General features: G+C 38.3%; 2 protein-coding genes across 5 annotated transcripts in view; both read left to right on the forward strand.

Annotated features, from left to right (window-relative positions):
• Positions 1–20291, forward strand: part of LOC132106607 (chromodomain-helicase-DNA-binding protein 9-like) — a 263046-nt gene that overhangs the window by 169055 nt on the left and 73700 nt on the right. The window lies entirely within an intron of this gene.
• LOC132106590 (AKT-interacting protein-like) lies at positions 50–19847 on the forward strand. 4 transcript variants are annotated; one of them, XM_059512431.1, is made up of 10 exons: positions 50–202; positions 2648–2751; positions 5039–5247; positions 9360–9424; positions 12773–12873; positions 15646–15734; positions 16018–16116; positions 16450–16557; positions 19045–19105; positions 19357–19847. In XM_059512431.1, the coding sequence occupies exons 2-10, from the start codon at positions 2710–2712 to the stop codon at positions 19462–19464; spliced, it is 882 nt and encodes a 293-aa protein (XP_059368414.1). In that variant the 5' UTR covers positions 50–202; positions 2648–2709; the 3' UTR covers positions 19465–19847. The 4 variants fall into 4 exon arrangements, with proteins under 4 accessions (XP_059368414.1, XP_059368387.1, XP_059368397.1 ...); XM_059512404.1 differs by lacking the exons at positions 19045–19105; positions 19357–19847 and having other exon boundaries at positions 2648–2772; positions 16450–16872; XM_059512414.1 differs by lacking the exons at positions 50–202; positions 19045–19105; positions 19357–19847 and adding an exon at positions 562–720 and having other exon boundaries at positions 2648–2772; positions 16450–16872.

A 20291-nucleotide genomic window follows, 5' to 3' on the forward strand; every position in this document is an offset into this window, starting at 1 on the left:
TGAATCCGTTTAATTAATTCACATAAAAGCGTGATTTAAAGGACCAATCCGAGCGTACTACCTTGGTTTGACATGATTAACAGGAAATGCACCAATAGAATGTAAGCCAATGACAGACCGCGAGCACATTCCGTTCAGTGCGTCGACGGGGAGGGTGGATACATGTTTTAAAAGTCATGCGAAATGTCCTGAGTTCAGCACGGTAAGTTTCTCAAAGTCCTTTAAATGTTTATTAACGTTTAACGTAGAAATGCCCGTGTATATCGTAATGTAAGATCAAATCCAAAGCTCGCGTCCGTTAAAACCGCTCAGCTCATAACTTGAGCAGACAAAGAAGCAAGTCTTTTGTCGGTCGATTTAAAACCACTTTCGCTGCGGCTGATGTTATTCCCACATTATTAATCATCTAAAAAGATCGTTATGTGCCAAATATTTGCTGTCTAAACATTAACCTGCAGATATTTAACCTTGTGGATTGCTGTATTGTACGTTTAATAGGGTCAAGGGCTTGTCACTCACAATGAGAGCCAATCACCGTCTCTCACTTGTGTTTATGTCCCGCCTTTTCCTGTCAAGTTAGTTAGAGACGTGTTCGGTATTTGTGAGATTTATCGGAAAACACGGTCGACGGTGGTTTAGTTAACCGTACAAAATGAATAAAAATGTTTAAATCATACTTTCACATTCGGACAAGTTACCGTGTTACATGTCATCAGCCAGGTGACATTATTTGACTCCGGTAAGTGGAACCCCGTTAGTTACGGAGGTTTTGCTAAATAAAGGCTAACGTTAACGTTAGTCTACTCCAATTACAAATACTGTAACAGTAACTCAAACTCTGCTTTAAAAGCGGTGTTTTCACCTAGAGAGCACTTCATTAAACGCTAAAGTTTGCCTGTCACCAAACAAAGCTGCCTGCAGTGGGTGTCAGGTAGAAATTAAGTCTTACACGGAGTCGAAGCTCTTGTTTCTAGTTGTGGCCAATCTTCCAGTGTCTCAGGCGTTGACATCTGTCACTGTATAATATTACCATTATCTTTTCTCTCACCCTGGTTAAACTTTTATATGAACTATGGATAATTATTTGGCCCTAAGTTAATGTTAGATCTGACTATTCAAAACGTCAACATATTAATGACTGTAGAATTGATTGTTGTGATTCTTGTACAGTCATGGCCGAAAGTTTTGGCAGTGACACATTTTGTGTTGTGCAAAGTTCGCTGCTTCAGTATTTGTAGACTATTTCTTCACATGTTTCTATGGTATACTGAAAAACCAAGCTGAACAGTTTTTAAAGGCTTTTATTGGCCCCAAACTCAGGAATTTGCTTTGTGACATGGCGCTCCATTATGCTGGAAAATGTACGGATCATCACCAAACTGCTCCTGGATCATTGGAAGAAGTCACTCTTGCACAGGCCTCTGAACCAGTTCACGGAACGAAAACGAAAACCGGGAACGAACGAAATTTTGGCAGGAACAGAACCAGAAACCGAAACGAAATCAAATTTTGTAGTTACAAACAGAATTGAAAATTTGAAATGGCATTTAACCAGTAGCACGGCATATGCAAATGTGACGCTTAAGCCAACGAGTGAAGTTAATCTGAGGAAAGTGTCAGATGAATTCAACAGATCACATGCACCTGCAGCGCTTCTGTGAATGGAGAAAAAAACAGAAAAACTATAGGATTACATAAAAAGGAATATAGGCATATACACTAAATATATTTCACTTAAATCATATTGACAGATTAACAAAACGAATGAAAAAAATTGCTAAGTTACGGTCATTGTGACATGTTCCAAAGTTTTCAGAAAGGAAAACGAAACTGCAGAGATTAGTTTTCTTTATTTTGCAAAAGCTTGACAGCTTTGAATAATGTCTTGCTTCTGTATAACCAACCAGCTTTGGTATGACCATGTTGCAAATGTACAGTAACAGTTTCGCAAAATCAACTTTGGCTCCCGAGTAAAGTTGTTCTGAGCTCGGACATGTTTGTTTGCATCGTGGTCCGAGCTGAGAAATGCTCCTTCAGCTGAAATTTAGCGCGGTTTAGTTTTGCTTTCGTTTACCATTTGATGTTTCTCAAATGCAACCAAAATGGCAGAGCTTATGAGTTGGGCAGTGCAGTGGTTGCGCCAGTGCAACCGCTTACAAAAATTAGTCGCACAAAATGGTCGCAGTCTGGAACTCTGTAACTGTAGATGAGAGGTTTTGGGGTCCATTAAAAACTTTTGAGAAGAAGTCTTTAAAAAATTATTACAATAATTACAAATAGAAAGGGAAAACAATAGTATGTAACCTAATAAAAACTAAGTATTTTGCAAATAATATTTTACACATCTATAATATTGATTGTTCAGTATAAATTGGATCTTTATATATACAAATGCATAGCTGCCTTTTAAGTTTTAGAGTGGGGGTCTCTCAGGATGATGGTATTTGGGGGTCTGTGTCATCTAAAAGATTGAAAACTTCTATATTAGACTATAGGTCACTGAAATTCTCACTAGCACCAACAACAACATAGTTAGTGGGGATTGGATTGCCACCAGCTGCCATAAAGCATCAGTTTGCCTAATGTGTTTTTCAAATGTCCAGGCTCTCATCAGCACTTTTTCTTTCTCTCATTATGTTTCTCACAGCAAATTCTTCAGATGCCACCAAAAAGCGAACAAGCATACACCCATCCAGAGCTCAATGAGTAATGAACCCATTTTGGAGCATGTCGACAAACGCTGGTCGTAAGGTGAATTATGGCAGTCCACCAGTACCGTATTTTTCGGACTATAAGTCGCACCTGAGTATAAGTCGCTTCAGTCCAAAAATACGTCATGATGAGGAAAAAAACATATATAAGTCGCACTGGACTATAAGTCGCATTTATTTAGAACCAAGAACCAAGAGAAAACATTACCGTCTACAGCCACGAGAGGGCTCTCTATGTCTTCAGTGTAGACTACAGGAGCACTGAGCAGCATAGAGCGCCCTCTCGCGGCTGGAGACGGTAATGTTTTCTATTGGTTCATTTCCAAATTAATGAATTTAGTTGGCATAGTTCTCTTAAAATGTGAGATTCTTTCTGATATTGCTAGCATAAACATTCCAGTGTCCTTTACCTGGGGTCCGTTCTTCGTACTTCGCTTAATACATCTGAGATTATTTTAAAGATTTCAGATCTTCTAATCGTGGTAACTGATCTCTGGCTAATTTGGTTCTTCAGATGAATTAGCGGATTTGATTAAAATATCTGGTTTATGTTGTCTAAGATTACTGCACGTTCCCGTGTTCCCTGTAAAGGGCAGATGTATCGATAATCAAAACCATGATCAGCAAAGCAGCAATTGGCTGGCGGCAAGACAGCAACATGATGACATCATATAGTTAAAAAGACACCTGATGAAAAAAAAAAAAAAAAAGCTTGACAAATTTCTGGACCTATATAAGGAAACAACTAAATAAATGTTATAATAAGTAAATGAAATGTGCACTTTTTTTATATTCACGATTACTAGTATTTGTACAGGCTTTGCATTTTTTTGTTCAATGTTGTAATTAGCAATTCATGTAATATTATCTTTAAAGCAGATTTGTTATGTGAAAGCATTAAAGTTTCTTATGGGTCAAGATCAAGTTATCTGCATCTTCTGCGCGGCAAGCCACTCCCATAATAGCTGTCAGCATGTAAATTAATGCATGACTCTGATTAACTGTACGGCATGTGTGTGTAAGACTCTAATAAAATTATTTTAAAGTTTAAAGTTATTATTTTATCCCTAATCTTTCAGTGAGTAAAACTGGATGTGTGGTATTAACATTATACATTATAATATTATTTTCCAATTACATTTAAAATTATTATTTTAAATGATTGTCCCTGGATTAGTAGAGGACTCTTGTTATAGACGGTTTCATCGGGCGCACGCGCCTGGCCCTAAGTTAACTTCCGGTCTGTGTTGTGTATATCGGTCTGGCTGCAGTGCCTTCTACAAATGCAGTTAAATGGATGTGTTTCCCATACATCTATTTATTTTTGGAGACTCGCCACGATTTTAAAACTGATCGATTTTCAAAAAGGCATCGTTGAATAAACATGAGTAACGTTACGTACTGCACGTTTAATAATAATAATTCTTCCTTAAATTTATATGTTTAAATATCAAAACGAGGCACGGGTGTTTTTATATCACTATTTCTGAAGGAAGACTTGCATGTTATATGCCTGATAACGCAGCGTTTGTGAGCGTAGCTCTGCTTTGTTTACAGCTGTTACTGGGGAAACCTCTATTTTTCGCGCTTTATGCATCTCCTGCTCAGAAATAATTAATTTGCATTTTCATTAAGTCCACCTGATTTACGCAGCAAACAAATTTTGTTTATCAAAAAAAAATCTACTCTAGGGGGACTTGGCTGTTGTTATTGATTCTATTTGGAAGTCTACCGGAAGTTAAGTTAGGGCCACAAAAGTGCGCATGCGCAGTAACATTTGTTTATGTTGTTGCCGTTGAAACCGCCTATAGAGTAGCATTGGCAGGGATAGATTTTAAATATTAGTTCCACTTTAAAAGATGCAATCTAATCCTGTTTACATTAAATAAGCCTGCTCCTGAACAGGTTTAAGTTTACAGACCTGTTGCTATGACAGCAAGTCCAAGGGGCTGTTTCATAAAACAAGCTTACCAAATAAGCCAGGCTTATTTCAGTTAGTCTGACTTATTTTCACTTGATTTGGTTTCATAAAGCAAAATTACCATAGCTCAAGCTCAGTCACTGGGGCAACATATGTTGGGAAACTAACCTGGTCCGGAGCAGGCTAACTGTCAGGCTAAGCTGAGCTCCTCTAACACTGACCAATAGGAACGCATTGATATTACCACTGACTCTCTCACATAGGCTACAATTAGTTGACTTTATTATTAGTCCAAAAATAAAAGTATACAGAAAATGTAACTTAAATAATCCAATAAATAATAAAATTAGACTACAACCAACTATATTTAATGTAACCATTGAACAAGTGTGAATTTTTTGTGTAGAGATCTGACGGTGAGGAGCAGGGTGGTCCAACGGAGCAGAGATCCAGTCCAGCTCGTCCTCCATTTGGTAAAAAACAGCTTCCATCCATCCCAAAGAATGTCATCCCAATCACTAAAGCCGCCTCGCCGGCCTCCTCTACACAGTCTGCCAATGGCACGCATGCCTCGTATGGCCCTTTCTACCTGGAGTACTCGCTGCTTGCAGAATTGTGAGTTATGCTCTTTTTTTTATTTTTTTAAATTTTTTTTATTTATCTGCTTTCCAGGGCTCCGAACGGTTCAAGAAACGAAAACGAAAACCGGAAACGAACAAAATTTTGACAGGAACAGAAACGGAAACGAAATAAAATTTTATAGTTCCGAACAGAATCGAAAATTTGAAATGGCCGATAACCGGTTAATAATGTTATTTTATCATTCCATTTAATATTTGAAATTTGCTGTCAACCATTCACGAATTCCATGTGAAGCTGAAGTCAGCGAGTGAAATGTCTGTTTAGCTGAGAACTCATCATAGGCAAGTCTCAATGAACCGCCTTCAGGGCCGGATTAAGACCAAATTAGGCCTGATGACGCAGCGCAAAAAGGGCCTTTTTTTCTCGGTGTTGGTGCATGTGCATTCGACACTCAAGCGCCAGCATGCTTAGCCTTTCCTGCCCAACTGAGGACCAAGCTCTCCTTTGATTATTCCTAACTTTGAGAAGCTCTGCTCGCCGGGGGCATTGGACATCATCATGCACAAATAGATGCGCTAACCAATTTTGACATTTGAAAATGTCTAAGAAAGATTAAGCGATGACAAAAGCTCGTACAAGCTCTGCTGATTCGTTCACAGTCACCGGTTTCTGAGTGTGCATGAATGCAGCAAACTGTATCAGCTAATTTTGACCGATTAATAATCAGTTAAACGGTTTAAAAAGTCATTTATTTATTTTCAGTAAATTATCAAAATATTTAAAAAGGTTTGCTGCATGGTTAAAATACGCTACGCGTGTATATATATATATATATATAGAGAGAGAGAGTAGAGCCCGACCGATATGGATTTTTGGGGGCCGATGCCGATATTAACTCGAAAAGAGCCGATTTATAAGCCGATATTTTAATTTTAAAAATAATCTGGATATTAGACCCATTTCCTATAAACTGCACTTACACAACATTCAATAGCAAAATATCTGCCTGTTCTATGTATGTGGGCTGTATAAACCATTTTCCAGAATGGACTATGTTAAAAAAAAAAGCCTTAGATTACGGTCTCAATGACTAAACAATTGCACATCAAAAGTATACATTTTTTAATGATAAAAAAAGTCTGGTTTTAAACATTTAACACTTTTACTTTACTTTACTCCAGTTGAAGCCGGTTTTAACAGTCTGTGTGTGTACTGTAAATAAATTATAATACTTTTATAATAAGTTTTTTTTACTTTTAATAAGTTAAAGTATTTGCAGAAGTAGTCCCACACTTTGCTGCTACAGCATTCACCTTTTTCAGCCATCTGTAGGCAGAAAGAGAGACAGAGAAAGAATAAGCATGTGTATTAATAATATCACCATGTATCATTACTCATGTCATCATTAGAATTATATTAATAATAAACTGGGATCTCCTACATAGGCAAAAATGAGAAATATATATATATTTTTTTTATTTGTCAAGTAATAGGTATTACCTACTTATATTTAACAATATGATTTCAACATTTTCCTGTTATGTCTGTAAAACTGCTTTGAAACAATATATAAAAAAAAAAAAAAAAAAAAAGCGCTTGTTCAGCTCACATTTATTTACATGTCCCCTCTGGTTTAATCATTTCTGACGCACCTACTGTAGTTACTGTAACTACACTATATTTGCTCTCACAGAACATCGTCTTGCCTACTATTACCGGAAGATTACGGAATCAATTCGAAGTTGAATGGTTAACGTTAGTGTCATGAACACACCGCTGTCAATTTTGAGAAGAACCACCTTCAAACAAGTTAATAGCAAGCATTTAAGGGGACTGCTAAAAAGGAAGCTATTAGCGTTAGAGTAACGTAACCAGCCTGAATTCACCAAATTGTTCTCTGGACCTGAGGGTAGCCTCTTCTTCCTTGCTTCTCTCTTAATTCTCATCAGCAGGACTAGCGCTATCGCTCGCTTCTTACAACGGGACAGATACATGTTTGCTGCTGACCGAAAGGAGGAGGAACAGACTATGAAAGAGCTCCCGCTAAACGTTTTTAAAACCCCGCCTACGCCATAGCGCAGCGCAAATCGCGTTGTATCTGAAGGGCAACGCTGAACTCAGCGGCAAGCGCCGTGCATACCGCGTCCTGTGTGAAAGGCCCAATAACGCGGTCATTATGTGGGAAACACACCGCAATAGAATAAGAATAAGTTAAACGCTAACGTTATAGTTTGACCTCCTATTAACGTTCGCGCTCTTCCACTGATAAACATGGTATTAGCTTTGTGGCTAATCTAATATAGCAATGCATTAGCGGCTGTAAGTGATGTTACAGAATATTTAGAAGTGATAATGATAGGACCGTTAGCTAGAACTACCACACAGTTTTTATATACAGGGTATGAACTAAATCTACAATCATTTCACATGACGAACGACAGACTCACCGTCAAACAGTAAGTTACATCTCCGTGGCTTGGCTAATCGCTTTCTTCTGTAGTGAATTTCTGGCGCTGTTGTTAACTCTGGAGCTGTAGCGCTCCCTCTGGTGGGCAAACTATGCAACACTCATAACATGAGTGAAGCATGAGACTCTATTTCTCATGTTTCATCGGCCGTTATAAATGCCGATGCCGATTTAAATGCAATTAGCTTATATCGGCCGATAATATCGGCCGGCCGATATATCGGCCGGGCTCTAATAGAGAGAGAGAGTGAAAGAGAGAGAGAGAACTTGTATAGCCTATACGTTTTTTTTGAGAGAAAAAAATTTCATTCAGAAATAGACATAATGCAGACACAAATTGTTTACAAAGATTAGGCTATAATAAACACTATTTGTATAATCATTTGCCATTCAAATACATCGCGAATACGGAAACTTTGATTTTGTGTTGAATGAGAGACCCGCTGGTTTCAGTTTCGTTTTAGCCTAAATTAATTAGTTTTAGTTTGTCGTTAATATTGCTATAGCTTCTTATATTTTTAATACTTGTTCTTTCCTAAATACTGTTAATTTAAATGATTTGTTGTGGAGGGATGGGAACTAAAATAGCCTAGCGGAGCTTCTCAAATATCCTGGAAGCTGAACAGTTTTCATTTGCTATATTAACCTCAAAATAATTCTTAGAATGAAATTTGGAGTCCAACTTTTGGACGCATATACAGCGTTACTTATTATACATTTACCATTATTAAATAAAATTTTAGCATCCAGATACGAACATGGAAACATTTGGATTCGTGCCAAAAGAGAGCGGTAGGCATCAGCTTCACCTTAGATTAATTTGTTTTTGGATTGACGTTTTTATAGCCTAAACTAATAACTGTTTTTATAATGTTTTTAAACATTTTGCTTTAGACTACAGGCATTTTAGCCTTTATTATTTCGGAAGAAATAGGGCTAATAAAATGCGATGTGACCTTTTTTTTCTTTTTACTCTCAATACGCAATCTTATAATGTTTTTTTTTTTTTTTTTTTTTACTCTCAATACGCAATCTTATAATGTTTTTTTTTTTCTTTTAACAATGCAGCACACATTTTTAAATATCTTTAAAATACTTTGTCTTTTTAAGAAATTTTTTTTATTAAGTAGCTTACATTTGGCCAATGTAGATGATGATGCTGTAGCCTATTGGCTGTGACTAAGCGTTAGATCTCTATTTTTTCCTTTTCTTTTTGAGTAAAGAAAACGCTATAATTTATTATTATTATTATTAGGCAAATAATATTGTTTTTTAAAAATAACGTTATTAACTGGTATTTCTTCCACCCGAACCGGTTTCGGAAGGGTAATAATATCAGAGGAACGCAGAACAGAAACGTTAAAATATCGATTCTGCTCGGAGTGAACCAATTTAATTTTTTTTTTTTCGTTTTCAAGCCCTGCTGCTTTCAGCGGGAACCATGCAGAAGTCCAGGTTCCACAGGTTTTGGCCAATAACAATTTTGATGGATTTTAAGTAACGTTGAATAAATGAAGCTGTGATTTATAAAACGCATCATACCTGAGATTGAATAGAATTATGACTATAAAACTAAGTTAAAAAAGAATATGCATCACATTTGTTATTCAGCAGTTGTCTCAGAGTTGTGTATCAGCACCCTAAGTTTATGCAGCATTTGACCATGTATCTGTTGCAGCACGTTGGTGATCAAGCAGAAGCTCCCTGGCATCTATGTTCAGCCTTCATACAGATCAGCACTAAGTAAGCATGCCTTCCTCTTCCACTCTGTTCTGTCTGGCACAGATGCTTTCACACAGAATGGTCTTATGCTGCACTCTATTTAACTCCAAAAGAATTTGGAAAAGTGCAACAGAATGTGCAGTCAATTAACTTCTGTGAATGTGTCAGCATGGGATTGCAATGTCACAAAAATATGTTGGTGTTCAGGGAGATGTGCATGATTAATGAGTAGGGTTCGGCATCGATTGGGTTTTTTACGATGCCGGTGCCAATTTACACGCTCCTCGGCTGCTCATTTCCTGAGTTGTGCTTCCCTTACTCAAGGCTAATACAAAATAATATTAAATGCAAAACCACACATAATATTTCTACTGTATCTCTAAATTGTGAATTGACTGAGCGCTGTGTGTCACTGTTTTCAATCAGTTATGTAAATGACTGTGGTATGCCACATACACTGTAATATGTTTTATTAAATATTAAAATTTCAAATGAAAATACCAACATGATCGTTTTATAAAGTATGCTTTTATGTGTTAAAGGATTAGTTCACCGAAAAATGAAAATTATCATTAATGACTCACCCTCATGTCGTTCCAAACCAGTAAGACCTCCGTTTATCTTCTGAACACAGTTTAAGATATTTTAGATTTAGTCTGAGAGCTTTCTGTCCCTCCATTGAAGCTGTGTGAACGGTATACTGTTCATGTCCAGAAAGGTAAGAAAAACATCATCAAAGTAGTCCATGTGACATCAGAGGGTCAGTTAGAATTTTTTTTAAGCATTGAAAATACATTTTGATCCAAACATAGCAAAAACTATGACTTTATTCAGCATTGTCTTCTCTTGTGGGTCTGTTGTGAGCGCGTTCACTGCAGTTTAGTGATATCCGGTTCGCGAATGAATCATTCGATGTAACCGGATCTTCTTGAACCAGTTCACCAAATCGAACTTAATCGTTTGAAACGGTTCGCGTCTCCAATATGCATTAATCCACAAATGACTTAAACTGTTAACTTTTTTTAATGTGGCTGACACTCCCTCTGAGTTAAAACAAACATGGACAGTAGACCGTACACACTAGAGCTGAAGATCTTTGCCCGAACCCGACGGGACCCAATTGGGACCCGACGGGTTCGGGCTTAATTTATATCATCTTACGGGGGCTCGGGCTCGTGCTCTGGTTTGCGAGGTAACCGAGCGGTCATGTTATGTGTTTCGATTAGCGTGAGAAAGATGCGAAAATGGATGCTGAGTAGGTGTAACGGAGGCTTGCCTATGGTGATTATAGTTGCACCAGCAACTAAAGAAAAGTCTGAGGTGTGGAAAAGTTTTGACCATGTTTATGATGAGAATAATGAGTGAATAATGACGTACCATCAGTCAGCGCAGGAATGCGCTGAAGCCATTTACAGTGGATTCAATCATTTTCCTCCACAAAAACATGTAGACCTAGCCTAATCTCTGTGAGTAAAGGTTTGTCAAATAACTAAATATTCATTGAGTCTTAAATGCATAATGTGGACAGAGTATTTACGCTAATGTTGGCATTATTCTTTTATTAAATATCATCTGCTAGTGTGAAGCAAATCCGGCGGAGCCTTTATATTATTCGTTATTGCCAAATACCCATCTTAATTTGAAATTTATCTTAATTGAATTTTTTTTAAATGACTCGTTTTTATTGGTGCGTTAGGCTCATTTAACCTATAAATAGACCATGTCTATTAAGAGTGCTGAGATGTTACGATGTCACAGAGGACTTATTTTATTTCTTTATTCCAACTTCCAAGTGGTCTAGTCTATGTTAGTTATGAATAAATTGTTAAAACATGTATAAATGACTCATTCTTGACAGAAGGCAAAAGAGCCGTGTGTGTGCGCACATTTGAATAATGTCTGGCTGTAAACGGGTTCGGGCTTTTACAAAGCTGTCAATCAAAATGTACTTGTCGGGCTCGGGCTGAAACCTGTCGGGCTCTGGTCCTGTCAGTTAGGCCCGATTACAGCTCTAGTACACACAGTTTCAATGGAGGGACAGAAAGCTCTCGGACTAAATCTAAAATATATTAAACTGTGTTCTGAAGATGAATGGAGGTCCTACGGGTTTGGAACGACATAAGGGTGAGTCATTAGTGACATAATTTCCATTTTTGGGTGAACTATCCCTTTAAGGGCTAGATTTTCGCTGGAGGAAACAGCGTTGGGGTGATGAGCGTAGGGTTGCCACCTTCAGTGAATTGATAACTTTCCCATTCACCCCTACATCTGGAGAGTCTTGTGTTCAAAGGGCAGATATGAGATGTTTTAAACTGTGCAGGTTTGTTTACCGCATGCTGCGCTCGTGTGAAAGGGCTTTAACAGCACCCGCTCTGGAGACTATATAGAGTCGCTATATAAACAAAGACGTCAAAATCATGCGCAAATGAGCTTCTCTAATACTTCTTGTGAAACTGATTTAATTATAATTGCTATTAGTATTATAAACAGTGCAGAATACTTTTTGTTTATTGAAATATGTGTTTGCCTTTGTAAAATACGAGACAAATCGCGTCACATATTGATTTGATAGGGGACGCATAATTTTACCATAAATATGGGACGGGAACGAAACGAAAACTTTAGAGTAGATGGGGAAACCGATTGCTCCCTCATGACCTTTTGTAAACTGTAATCATTAAAAAGAACCGCACAGATACAGATATTATAATCCTAACCCTAATCAATCGATAAACACACACCTTGTGTCCTTTCTACTTCAGTTTGAGTCTGCTCGCGCTGCTTCGCCGCGGTCTGCGGATTGAAGAGCGCGCTGAAAGACAGTGATAGATGAAGTATGACGATAGTATTTTCAGATAAAGTTAGGTGACTTACTCTGAGGTGATCACAAATTTGTGTACAGTTTATGGAGCTAATCACTATAGCCCCGCTAACAATGGCCTAGCGATGCCCTGCTTCTAAATTCCATTTCGGAGATTAAGGACAAATATTTCAGTTGATCGCTCAGACATTAAGCAGCACCGAAATCTGCGTTCTGATTTGGTTCGGTGCATACTGGTTCCATAGGCACCATGTTTCGGTACCCAACCCTATTAATGAGATGAAAGGATAGGCATTTTTTTTCTTTATGTAGCTACCAAACATCGGACAACAGAAATCAATATGGTCTCAAGTCAGACATATAGAAAACTCCCACACCTGGATTTGAATGGAGCACAGCATTAGTCATTGTGTGTAGTGTGCTTGTTTTGCATCATTAAATAGTTTAAATTATGAAAAGGTTCATTAACTGAGCTTAAGAGTTTAATTAATTTGCTACATTGCTAATTTCTCTGTTAAGTATGCTTCAATGTCTTGTCTCTATTGCAGTGTGGTTTGGTGTGATTTTCATTCGACATGGCTTGTACCAAGATGGTGTGTTTAAGTTCACCGTCTACATTCCTGATAACTACCCAGATGGAGACAGTCCTGTAAGTATAATATACAGTTTCCATACGTCTTTCCACACATCAAGAATAATGATTTGCTACATGTATTAATTAATTAAGTAATACATGACCCGCTGTGATGGCTCCCCACATTAATTTGCTGTTTTTTCCTCTGTAGACTCATTTACAGTTTTTGTAGAAGCTACACACACCATGAATTAGAACTGTTTGAAATGTTAGACCATTAAACTTTAGCCCAGATTTAACATGGTGATGGTTGGTTGCTATAAAACATTTAAAGGAAAAGTGACAAAGTAGAAAAGAATGTCTGTGCATAGCACCTTACGCATTATATTTTATGATGAAGCTGGAGAATAAGAAACATGAATACTTGTGGCTTTAAAATATCAAACCAAGAGGGTGTATGCATGTTCTTGACATTTTGTTGATAATGGAGAGAACTGCACCTTGATCCAGAGCAGTTATTGGAGTCATGAGGCCGAAACAAGTGGTGAAAGTGGAACGTGTGTGTGTGTATATATATATATATATATATATATATATATATATATATATATATATATGTATATATATGTGTGTGTGTGTACAGTCGTGGCCAAAAGTTTTGAGAATTACATAAATACTAGTTTTCAAAAAGTTTGCTGCTAAACTGCTTTTAGATCTTGGTTTCAGTTGTTTCTGTGATGTACTGAAATATAATTACAAGCACTTCATACGTTTCAAAGGCTTTTATCGACAATTACATGACATTAATGCAAAGAGTCAGTATTTGCAGTGTTGGCCCTTCTTTTTCAGGACCTCTGCAATTCGACGGGGCATGCTTTTGCCTTCTGGCACGGTGCTCCGTCGTGCTGGAAAATGCATTGTTCTTCACCAAACTGTTGTTGGATTGTTGGAAGAAGTTGCTGTTGGAGGGTGTTTTGGTACCATTCTTTATTCATGGCTGTGTTTTTGGGCAGAATTGTGAGTGAGCCCACTCCCTTGGATGAGAAGCAACCCCACACATGAATGGTGTCAGGATGCTTTACTGTTGGCATGACACAGGACTGATGGTAGCGCTCACCTTTTCTTCTCCGGACAAGCCTTTTTCCAGATGCCCCAAACAATCGGAAAGGGGCTTTATCAGAGAACATGACTTTGCCCCAGTCCTCAGCAGTCCATTCACTATACTTTCTGCAGAAGATCAATCTGTCCCTGATGTTTTTTTTGGAGAGAAGTGGCTTCTTTGCTGCCCTTCTTGACACCAGGCCATCTTCCAAAAGTCTTGGCCTCACTGTGCGTGCAGATGCGCTCACAACGGCCTGCTGCCATTCCTGAGCAAGCTCTGCACTGGTGGCACTACGATCCCGCAGCTGAATCCTCTTTAGGAGACGATCCTGGCGCCTGCTGGACTTTCTTGGATGCCCTGAAGCCGCCTTTACAAGAATTGAACCTCTTTCCTTGAAGATCCTATAAATTGTTGATTTAGGTGCAATCTTAGTAGCCACAATATCCTTGCCTGTGAAGCCATTTTTATGCAACGCAATGATGGCTGCACACGTTTCTTTGCAGGTCACCATGGTTAACAATGGAAGAACAATGATTTCAAGCATCACCCTCCTTTTAACATGTCAAGTCTGCCATTCTAACCCAATCAGCCTGACATAATGATCTCCAGCCTTGTGCTCGTCAACATTCTCACCTGAGTTAACAAGACGATTACTGAAATGATCTCAGCAGGTCCTTTAATGACAGCAATGAAATGCAGTGGAAAGGTTTTTTTGGGATTAAGTTAATTTTCATGGCAAAGAAGGACTATGCAATTCATCTGATCACTCTTCATAACATTCTGGAGTATCTGCAAATTGCTATTATAAAAACTTAAGCAGCAACTTTTCCAATTTCCAATATTTTTGTAATTCTCAAAACTTTTGGCCACGACTGTGTGTGTATATATATATATATATATATATGTGTGTGTGTGTGTATATTTATTATTATTATTATTTTTTTTTTTAAATAAAGGAACTGATATAGATGAAATACTTCCATTATACACCTTAAAGTTTTTATTTATTTTAAATAATAGCACTATATGAACATTTACTGCCTGTGAGAATGTGATGCAGTATTATGTTTGTCATGTGAATGTCTGTTAAAAAAAAATCTACACAGACACTGATGATAAATTACTTTTCTAGTAGAATTTTATTTCTATGAAAACTAAAAAACTTTCACCTCTGTTGGCTAATCAAGAGGCTGCTCACCTCCGTAGATGTCCAGTGAGGAGGAGCGAATATAATTTGTGCCTAATGGTTGGAGCTAGAATATCCAGCCACACCCACACACTAACCCTTCCCACAATTTGTATCTATCCCTTCACCCCATTAGATGTCATTTGACTCTGCAGTGAGTACCACTTGGGCTAATCTGCTGTTATATTAGCCATAGTAAAGTCAGACTTTGCTGTAGACTTTACAAATTTCATTGAAATATTTCAACATTCCATCTGGAATTAATTCTGTAACTGTATGATGTGATGACATCAGGGTGTGTCTAGAATCAGAACATTACTGGCAACATTATCAAGTCAGTAGAGGCGTGTTCATTTTATTTGCATCACACAGTTTCTTACCTGCTCGCTTGTTTTCTTATTTTTAAATACACAAGTCATGGAAATATCTATTGACTTTAATATCTGTGCTCAACTCTCAAACAAATGTGAGTTATGGAAACAAATTTTTCAGAAGGTTTGGGACACATAATTTTCTTTTTGTTGTTTATGCATGTTGTTTTTTTGTTTTGTTTTTTCAGAGGGTCATTTTTGACACCCCGGTTTTCCACCCACTAGTGGACCCGGTCTCTGGCGAGCTGGATGTGAGAAGAGCTTTCACCAAATGGAGGTCTGTTTTAAAAAATAAAAAAATAAAAAATCCCGCCTTACTGTATTGCCCTTTACCTCCCTGGAATCTAAATTTGAAGGGGCTCAAGGTTGTTTTTGAAATCTTTTAGTGCCATCAAAATGTATGTGTTAATGCATGCGATTAATTTCTTTTCAGTTTAACATGTTAAAAACATTTAACACAATTAATGCAGGGGCAGAACTAGAGTAGGCCACCCCACTCACAACTGCTGCTTCTGTCTCGCTCTTTTTTTTTTTTGATTTAAATTGATCTAAATTTACAGGCGAAACCATAACCATATCTGGCAGGTCCTTATGTATGCCCGCACAATCTTCTATAAGATCAACACCATGGATCCGCTCAACCCAGAGGCTGCAGTGCTGTGAGTAATAGATTGTATATCTGCTTTTTTTTTTTTGTTGTGTTTTTTCCTAGCACATACACTAAATAACAGTGACCGTCATTAAATAAGTGTCTAAATAAAAGCCACTGAAGTTGCTTTTGCTTCAGTGAAATGAAGTAACCACAATATCTCTCTCATGTGCTTAGGCATTGCCTGTGTTATTCTGAGGTTTTTGACTTCCTGTGCATTTGAAGACATGTAGTGCTTAAAGGCTTTCCTCTTAGCTGTGCCTTCCAGTAGTTAAGATCTTGTTTTGAAATCCTATTCACTTGACTGTTTTTTTACTTTCTAATATAAATGCTTTCTGTTCAGGTATGACAAAGACATCCAGCTCTTCAAAAGCAAAGTGGTAGACAGTGTCAAGCTATGCAATAGTCACCTGTTTGATCAGCCCAAGTTTGATGATCCTTACGCAATAAGGCAAGTACAGCACTCAAATGTTGTATTGTGGGGTTTTCCTCCACAGTTGTGATCCCTTAAAGCCTTTTTACACTGAACGTAAAATTCGGTGCGATGACGCTTTTGAATCAAATCAATAGATCCCTATGGCACTATTCACACCAGGCGCGATCATTTGTGGTGTGAAATTTTTTTTCATTCTTCGATGAAAAGGGCCAGCCAATTAAATTTAAGCTTGGATCACATGCCTTGGAGGTATGGGGCTCTTTGGTCCAGGCTTTGGACCCCTCTCTCTGGACAGGGGGAGTACCCTGACTCGGGAGTAAGTATTGAGCTCGGAGCCCTCTCCCCGGACAGCAAGCCAAATATGCATAACCCTTTACTCTGTTTATTATATGTAAGTGTGAAGTCGTGAAAGGAGGTTTATGACAAATAAGTGAGTGTATATTTTAAGATGTATTCTTGTTAGCATTAAGTTTGTTTCTATTGTAGAACCAAACTTTATCTTAATTTTATGCTGTATATTGAGCAGCTGATGATGTTAACTCCCAAATATAAGATGCATATCTGAGGAAAAATGCATTGTTGTTCCGCACCAACTAGCGGGCAGGTGAGAATTAGCAGAAAGTGATCAATAGTTTTGCACTCTGTGTAAAAGGCACCATTCAGCAGTAATTCGCCGTGCTTTTTCACTTTGCGCGCCGTGTAAAATGGCCTTATAGGCTGTATTTACATGGGGACTGTGACGAGTGGGGCGGGGCCGAGAGACGTGGGAACAGGAGCGAGGCCGGTGGAGTGATTGGAAATATATATATATATATATATACCGGTCTCGAGTCCCACGGAGGAGATGGAGGGATATAAAACCGGAGCGATGACAGTGAAGGATGAGAGGACCAGGCCTTGCTTTTAGTTGTTGTTTGGTTTTTATTTGTGCGCGTCAGTCGTCCGCGAGGGTCTGACGCGCTGTTTTGTCTTTATTTTGTAATTAAAGTTTATATTTGATTGTCCGCCGGTTCCCGCCTCCTCCTTCCCGTGATCATGGAGTTTTAATTCGTTAAAGGGACCAAAAAAAATTAATCTGAACTCACATCTGACACAAATTGTACACTTCAAACACAATCTATTTTTATTTTTTATATTTTGTATCCATTCTGAGCCACTTAAAAATGTGGTTTTAAATCATATACTTATCTGATATTGTACCTACATCCAAGTGCAAAGTCCAAGTCACCGCAGGTGTGAGATGCATTTACCCTCAAAGAAAGGTTGTCGTTTTTTTTTTCTCTCTCTTCTCATATTATAGATTTGGCTTTGTGGTGTGTCTGTGTTAGGGCTGTGCAAAAAGTGCTGTGCATCTCATCAGTAAAGGCGCTCCTGTGATTAGAAGTACATACACATGCGTTCAGATCAGGGTTGCCAGGTTTTCAAAACAAATCCTTGCTTCTCAAAACTCGTCCAAAACTAGTCCAATCGCTTTTCCAGGAGGTTCCCCTTTGCGTCCCAGGGTTAAATTACAAGTTTTTTTGGCAGGGCTGCCTCAGTAAGATTTCGCATTTTAGGGGCTAAACATCACCCCATGGTATTGGGGTCGCTTCAACCCGCGGACATGAAAAACAACCGCGGACTTGGCAACACTGGTTCAGGTCGAGTGTTGCCAAGTCTGCAGTTATTTTTCATGTCGGCAAGTCGAAGCGACCCCAATACAAATACCGTATTTTTTGGACTATAAGTCGCACTTTTTTTTTCATAGTTTGGCTGGTCCTGTGACTTATTGTCACGTGCGACTTATTTATCAAAATTAATCTGACATGAACCAAGATAAATGAACTAACAGAAAACATTACCGTCTACAGCCACGAGAGGGCGCTCTATGCTGCTCAGTGCTCCTGTAGTCTACCACTGAGCAGCATAGAGCACCCTCTCGCGGCTGTAGACGGTAATGTTTTCTCTTGGTTCTTGGGTCTAAATAAATGCGACTTATAGTCCGGTGCGACTTATGTTTTTTTTCTCGTCATGATGTATTTTTGGACTGATGCGACTTATAGTCCGAAAAATACTAAATGCTAAAATGCTAATTTTACCAAGGGAACCCCGCCAAAAAATGTGTATTTTATCTCCCGGAACGAAACGCGATTTGAGCTAGTTTTGAGAAGTAATTGGGCAGGTTTTGTTTTGAAAACCTGCCAATCCTGATCTGAACGCACATGCTGGAGATGTACTACCAATCACAGGAGTGATTTTACTGAAAAGAGCATGTAAATGTAAACACAGATTTAGGATGTTTGTGTGAATGTAAACAGCCAATATAAAAATCGGACATGGGCAAAAGATTTGATTTGTGCATTAAGCCTTTGTGTAAATGTAGCCTTGCTTTTTGAAACTTGAATTCATTTGTGAAAATTAAACCAGGAGTTTTAGTTCAGTGGGGTTAAAAGTTCAGCGTGGAGTCATCAGACTGGACTTCAGCTCATTTTTCTGCATCTGATGTTTGTTTTCTGTTTGTAGCTTTTCTCCGTGGAATCCAGCAGTGCATGAAGAGGCAAAAGAGAAGATGTTTGCACATAAAGTGAGTGTGTGACGCTCTCCTGACTGCTCCCCGCAATCAAGTAAAAACTGGCTTCTTCTTGGTATCTAATGCATGCCTCATTTTAAATCATGAGCTTTTTTTTGTGGAACAGTGTTTCTTTTCCTTTTCTATTTCCTGTTGTCTTTTTCTAGTCTATGTGCTTGTGGGTTGGCTAAAATGTGCATTATCGTGAGGATATTAACTACACCCTTGGTGCTTGTGACCAGTGGTGTTCTTTTTGTTTGTTATAGCGGCGGCCGGAGGATTATAGCAAAGGACTGCCAGTGTCTGGGCTGTCCTGGGTGAAGCCTGGTTCCACTCAGCCTTTCAGCAAAGAGGACAACCCCCTTCAGACGTGAACCTTCAGCGCTGTCTGTCCAGCAGGAGGGGCACTACGCTACTGTGGCTCAGCCGAACCACAAATATAGAATTTATGCAGTTCTATGAACTTTCTTCATTCGGAAAACCCTCACTCGTCTTTTAAATGAAAACTGCTATAATGTTCCCAGTATAGATCTAAAGACCCCACTCGTTCATTTCGGTGCTGAGGTTTGAACGCACAGACGGCACAGAGATTATTCTAGTCAGTAGTTACTTGAACATGTTAATTTTTTCAGGCACAACAAACCACCTCACTTATTTGTGTCGGTCTTTCTTTTCTAATCGACAAACTTGGTTTTCTCACTAATAATTTGATACATTTAATACATTTTCCCTTTATTTTCCTTTCCCTACAAACTTGGTTAATGAGTTTTAATTTCAAACATATATTTGCAGACTGGGACAGAGCGCTGTTTTTTGTGTCTTGATGTATTTGTGTTGAGATTATTATTTATTTATTTTTTTTCCTGTGTATGATGTGGTTTTAATGTAAAATACAGAGCAAGACAAAAACTATTCATAAGACACGGGCAACTTTTTTGTGTGTGTGTAATGTTTAGGCACTTTCCCATTGAGAATGGGTAACAAATTTCTAACTGGATACTTTAGATCGGTCATGGGCTCTGTCTCACCTGGTTGCTCGTTGACGGCCTGGCTACATTGTTCAAAGTTGGCCTGTGTTTCATCAGCCTAAATTAATCCATGTTGTCCAGTAATGTAATTCACTTTTATTGTTTTCTAACAGTTTGATCGAAATGGGTTTGATGTGTAAATGGAGCAGTTCAATGAAACAATTGGTGTCTAC

Source organism: Carassius carassius, chromosome 2 (genome assembly GCF_963082965.1).
Source record: "Carassius carassius chromosome 2, fCarCar2.1, whole genome shotgun sequence".
Lineage (NCBI taxonomy): Eukaryota > Metazoa > Chordata > Actinopteri > Cypriniformes > Cyprinidae > Carassius > Carassius carassius.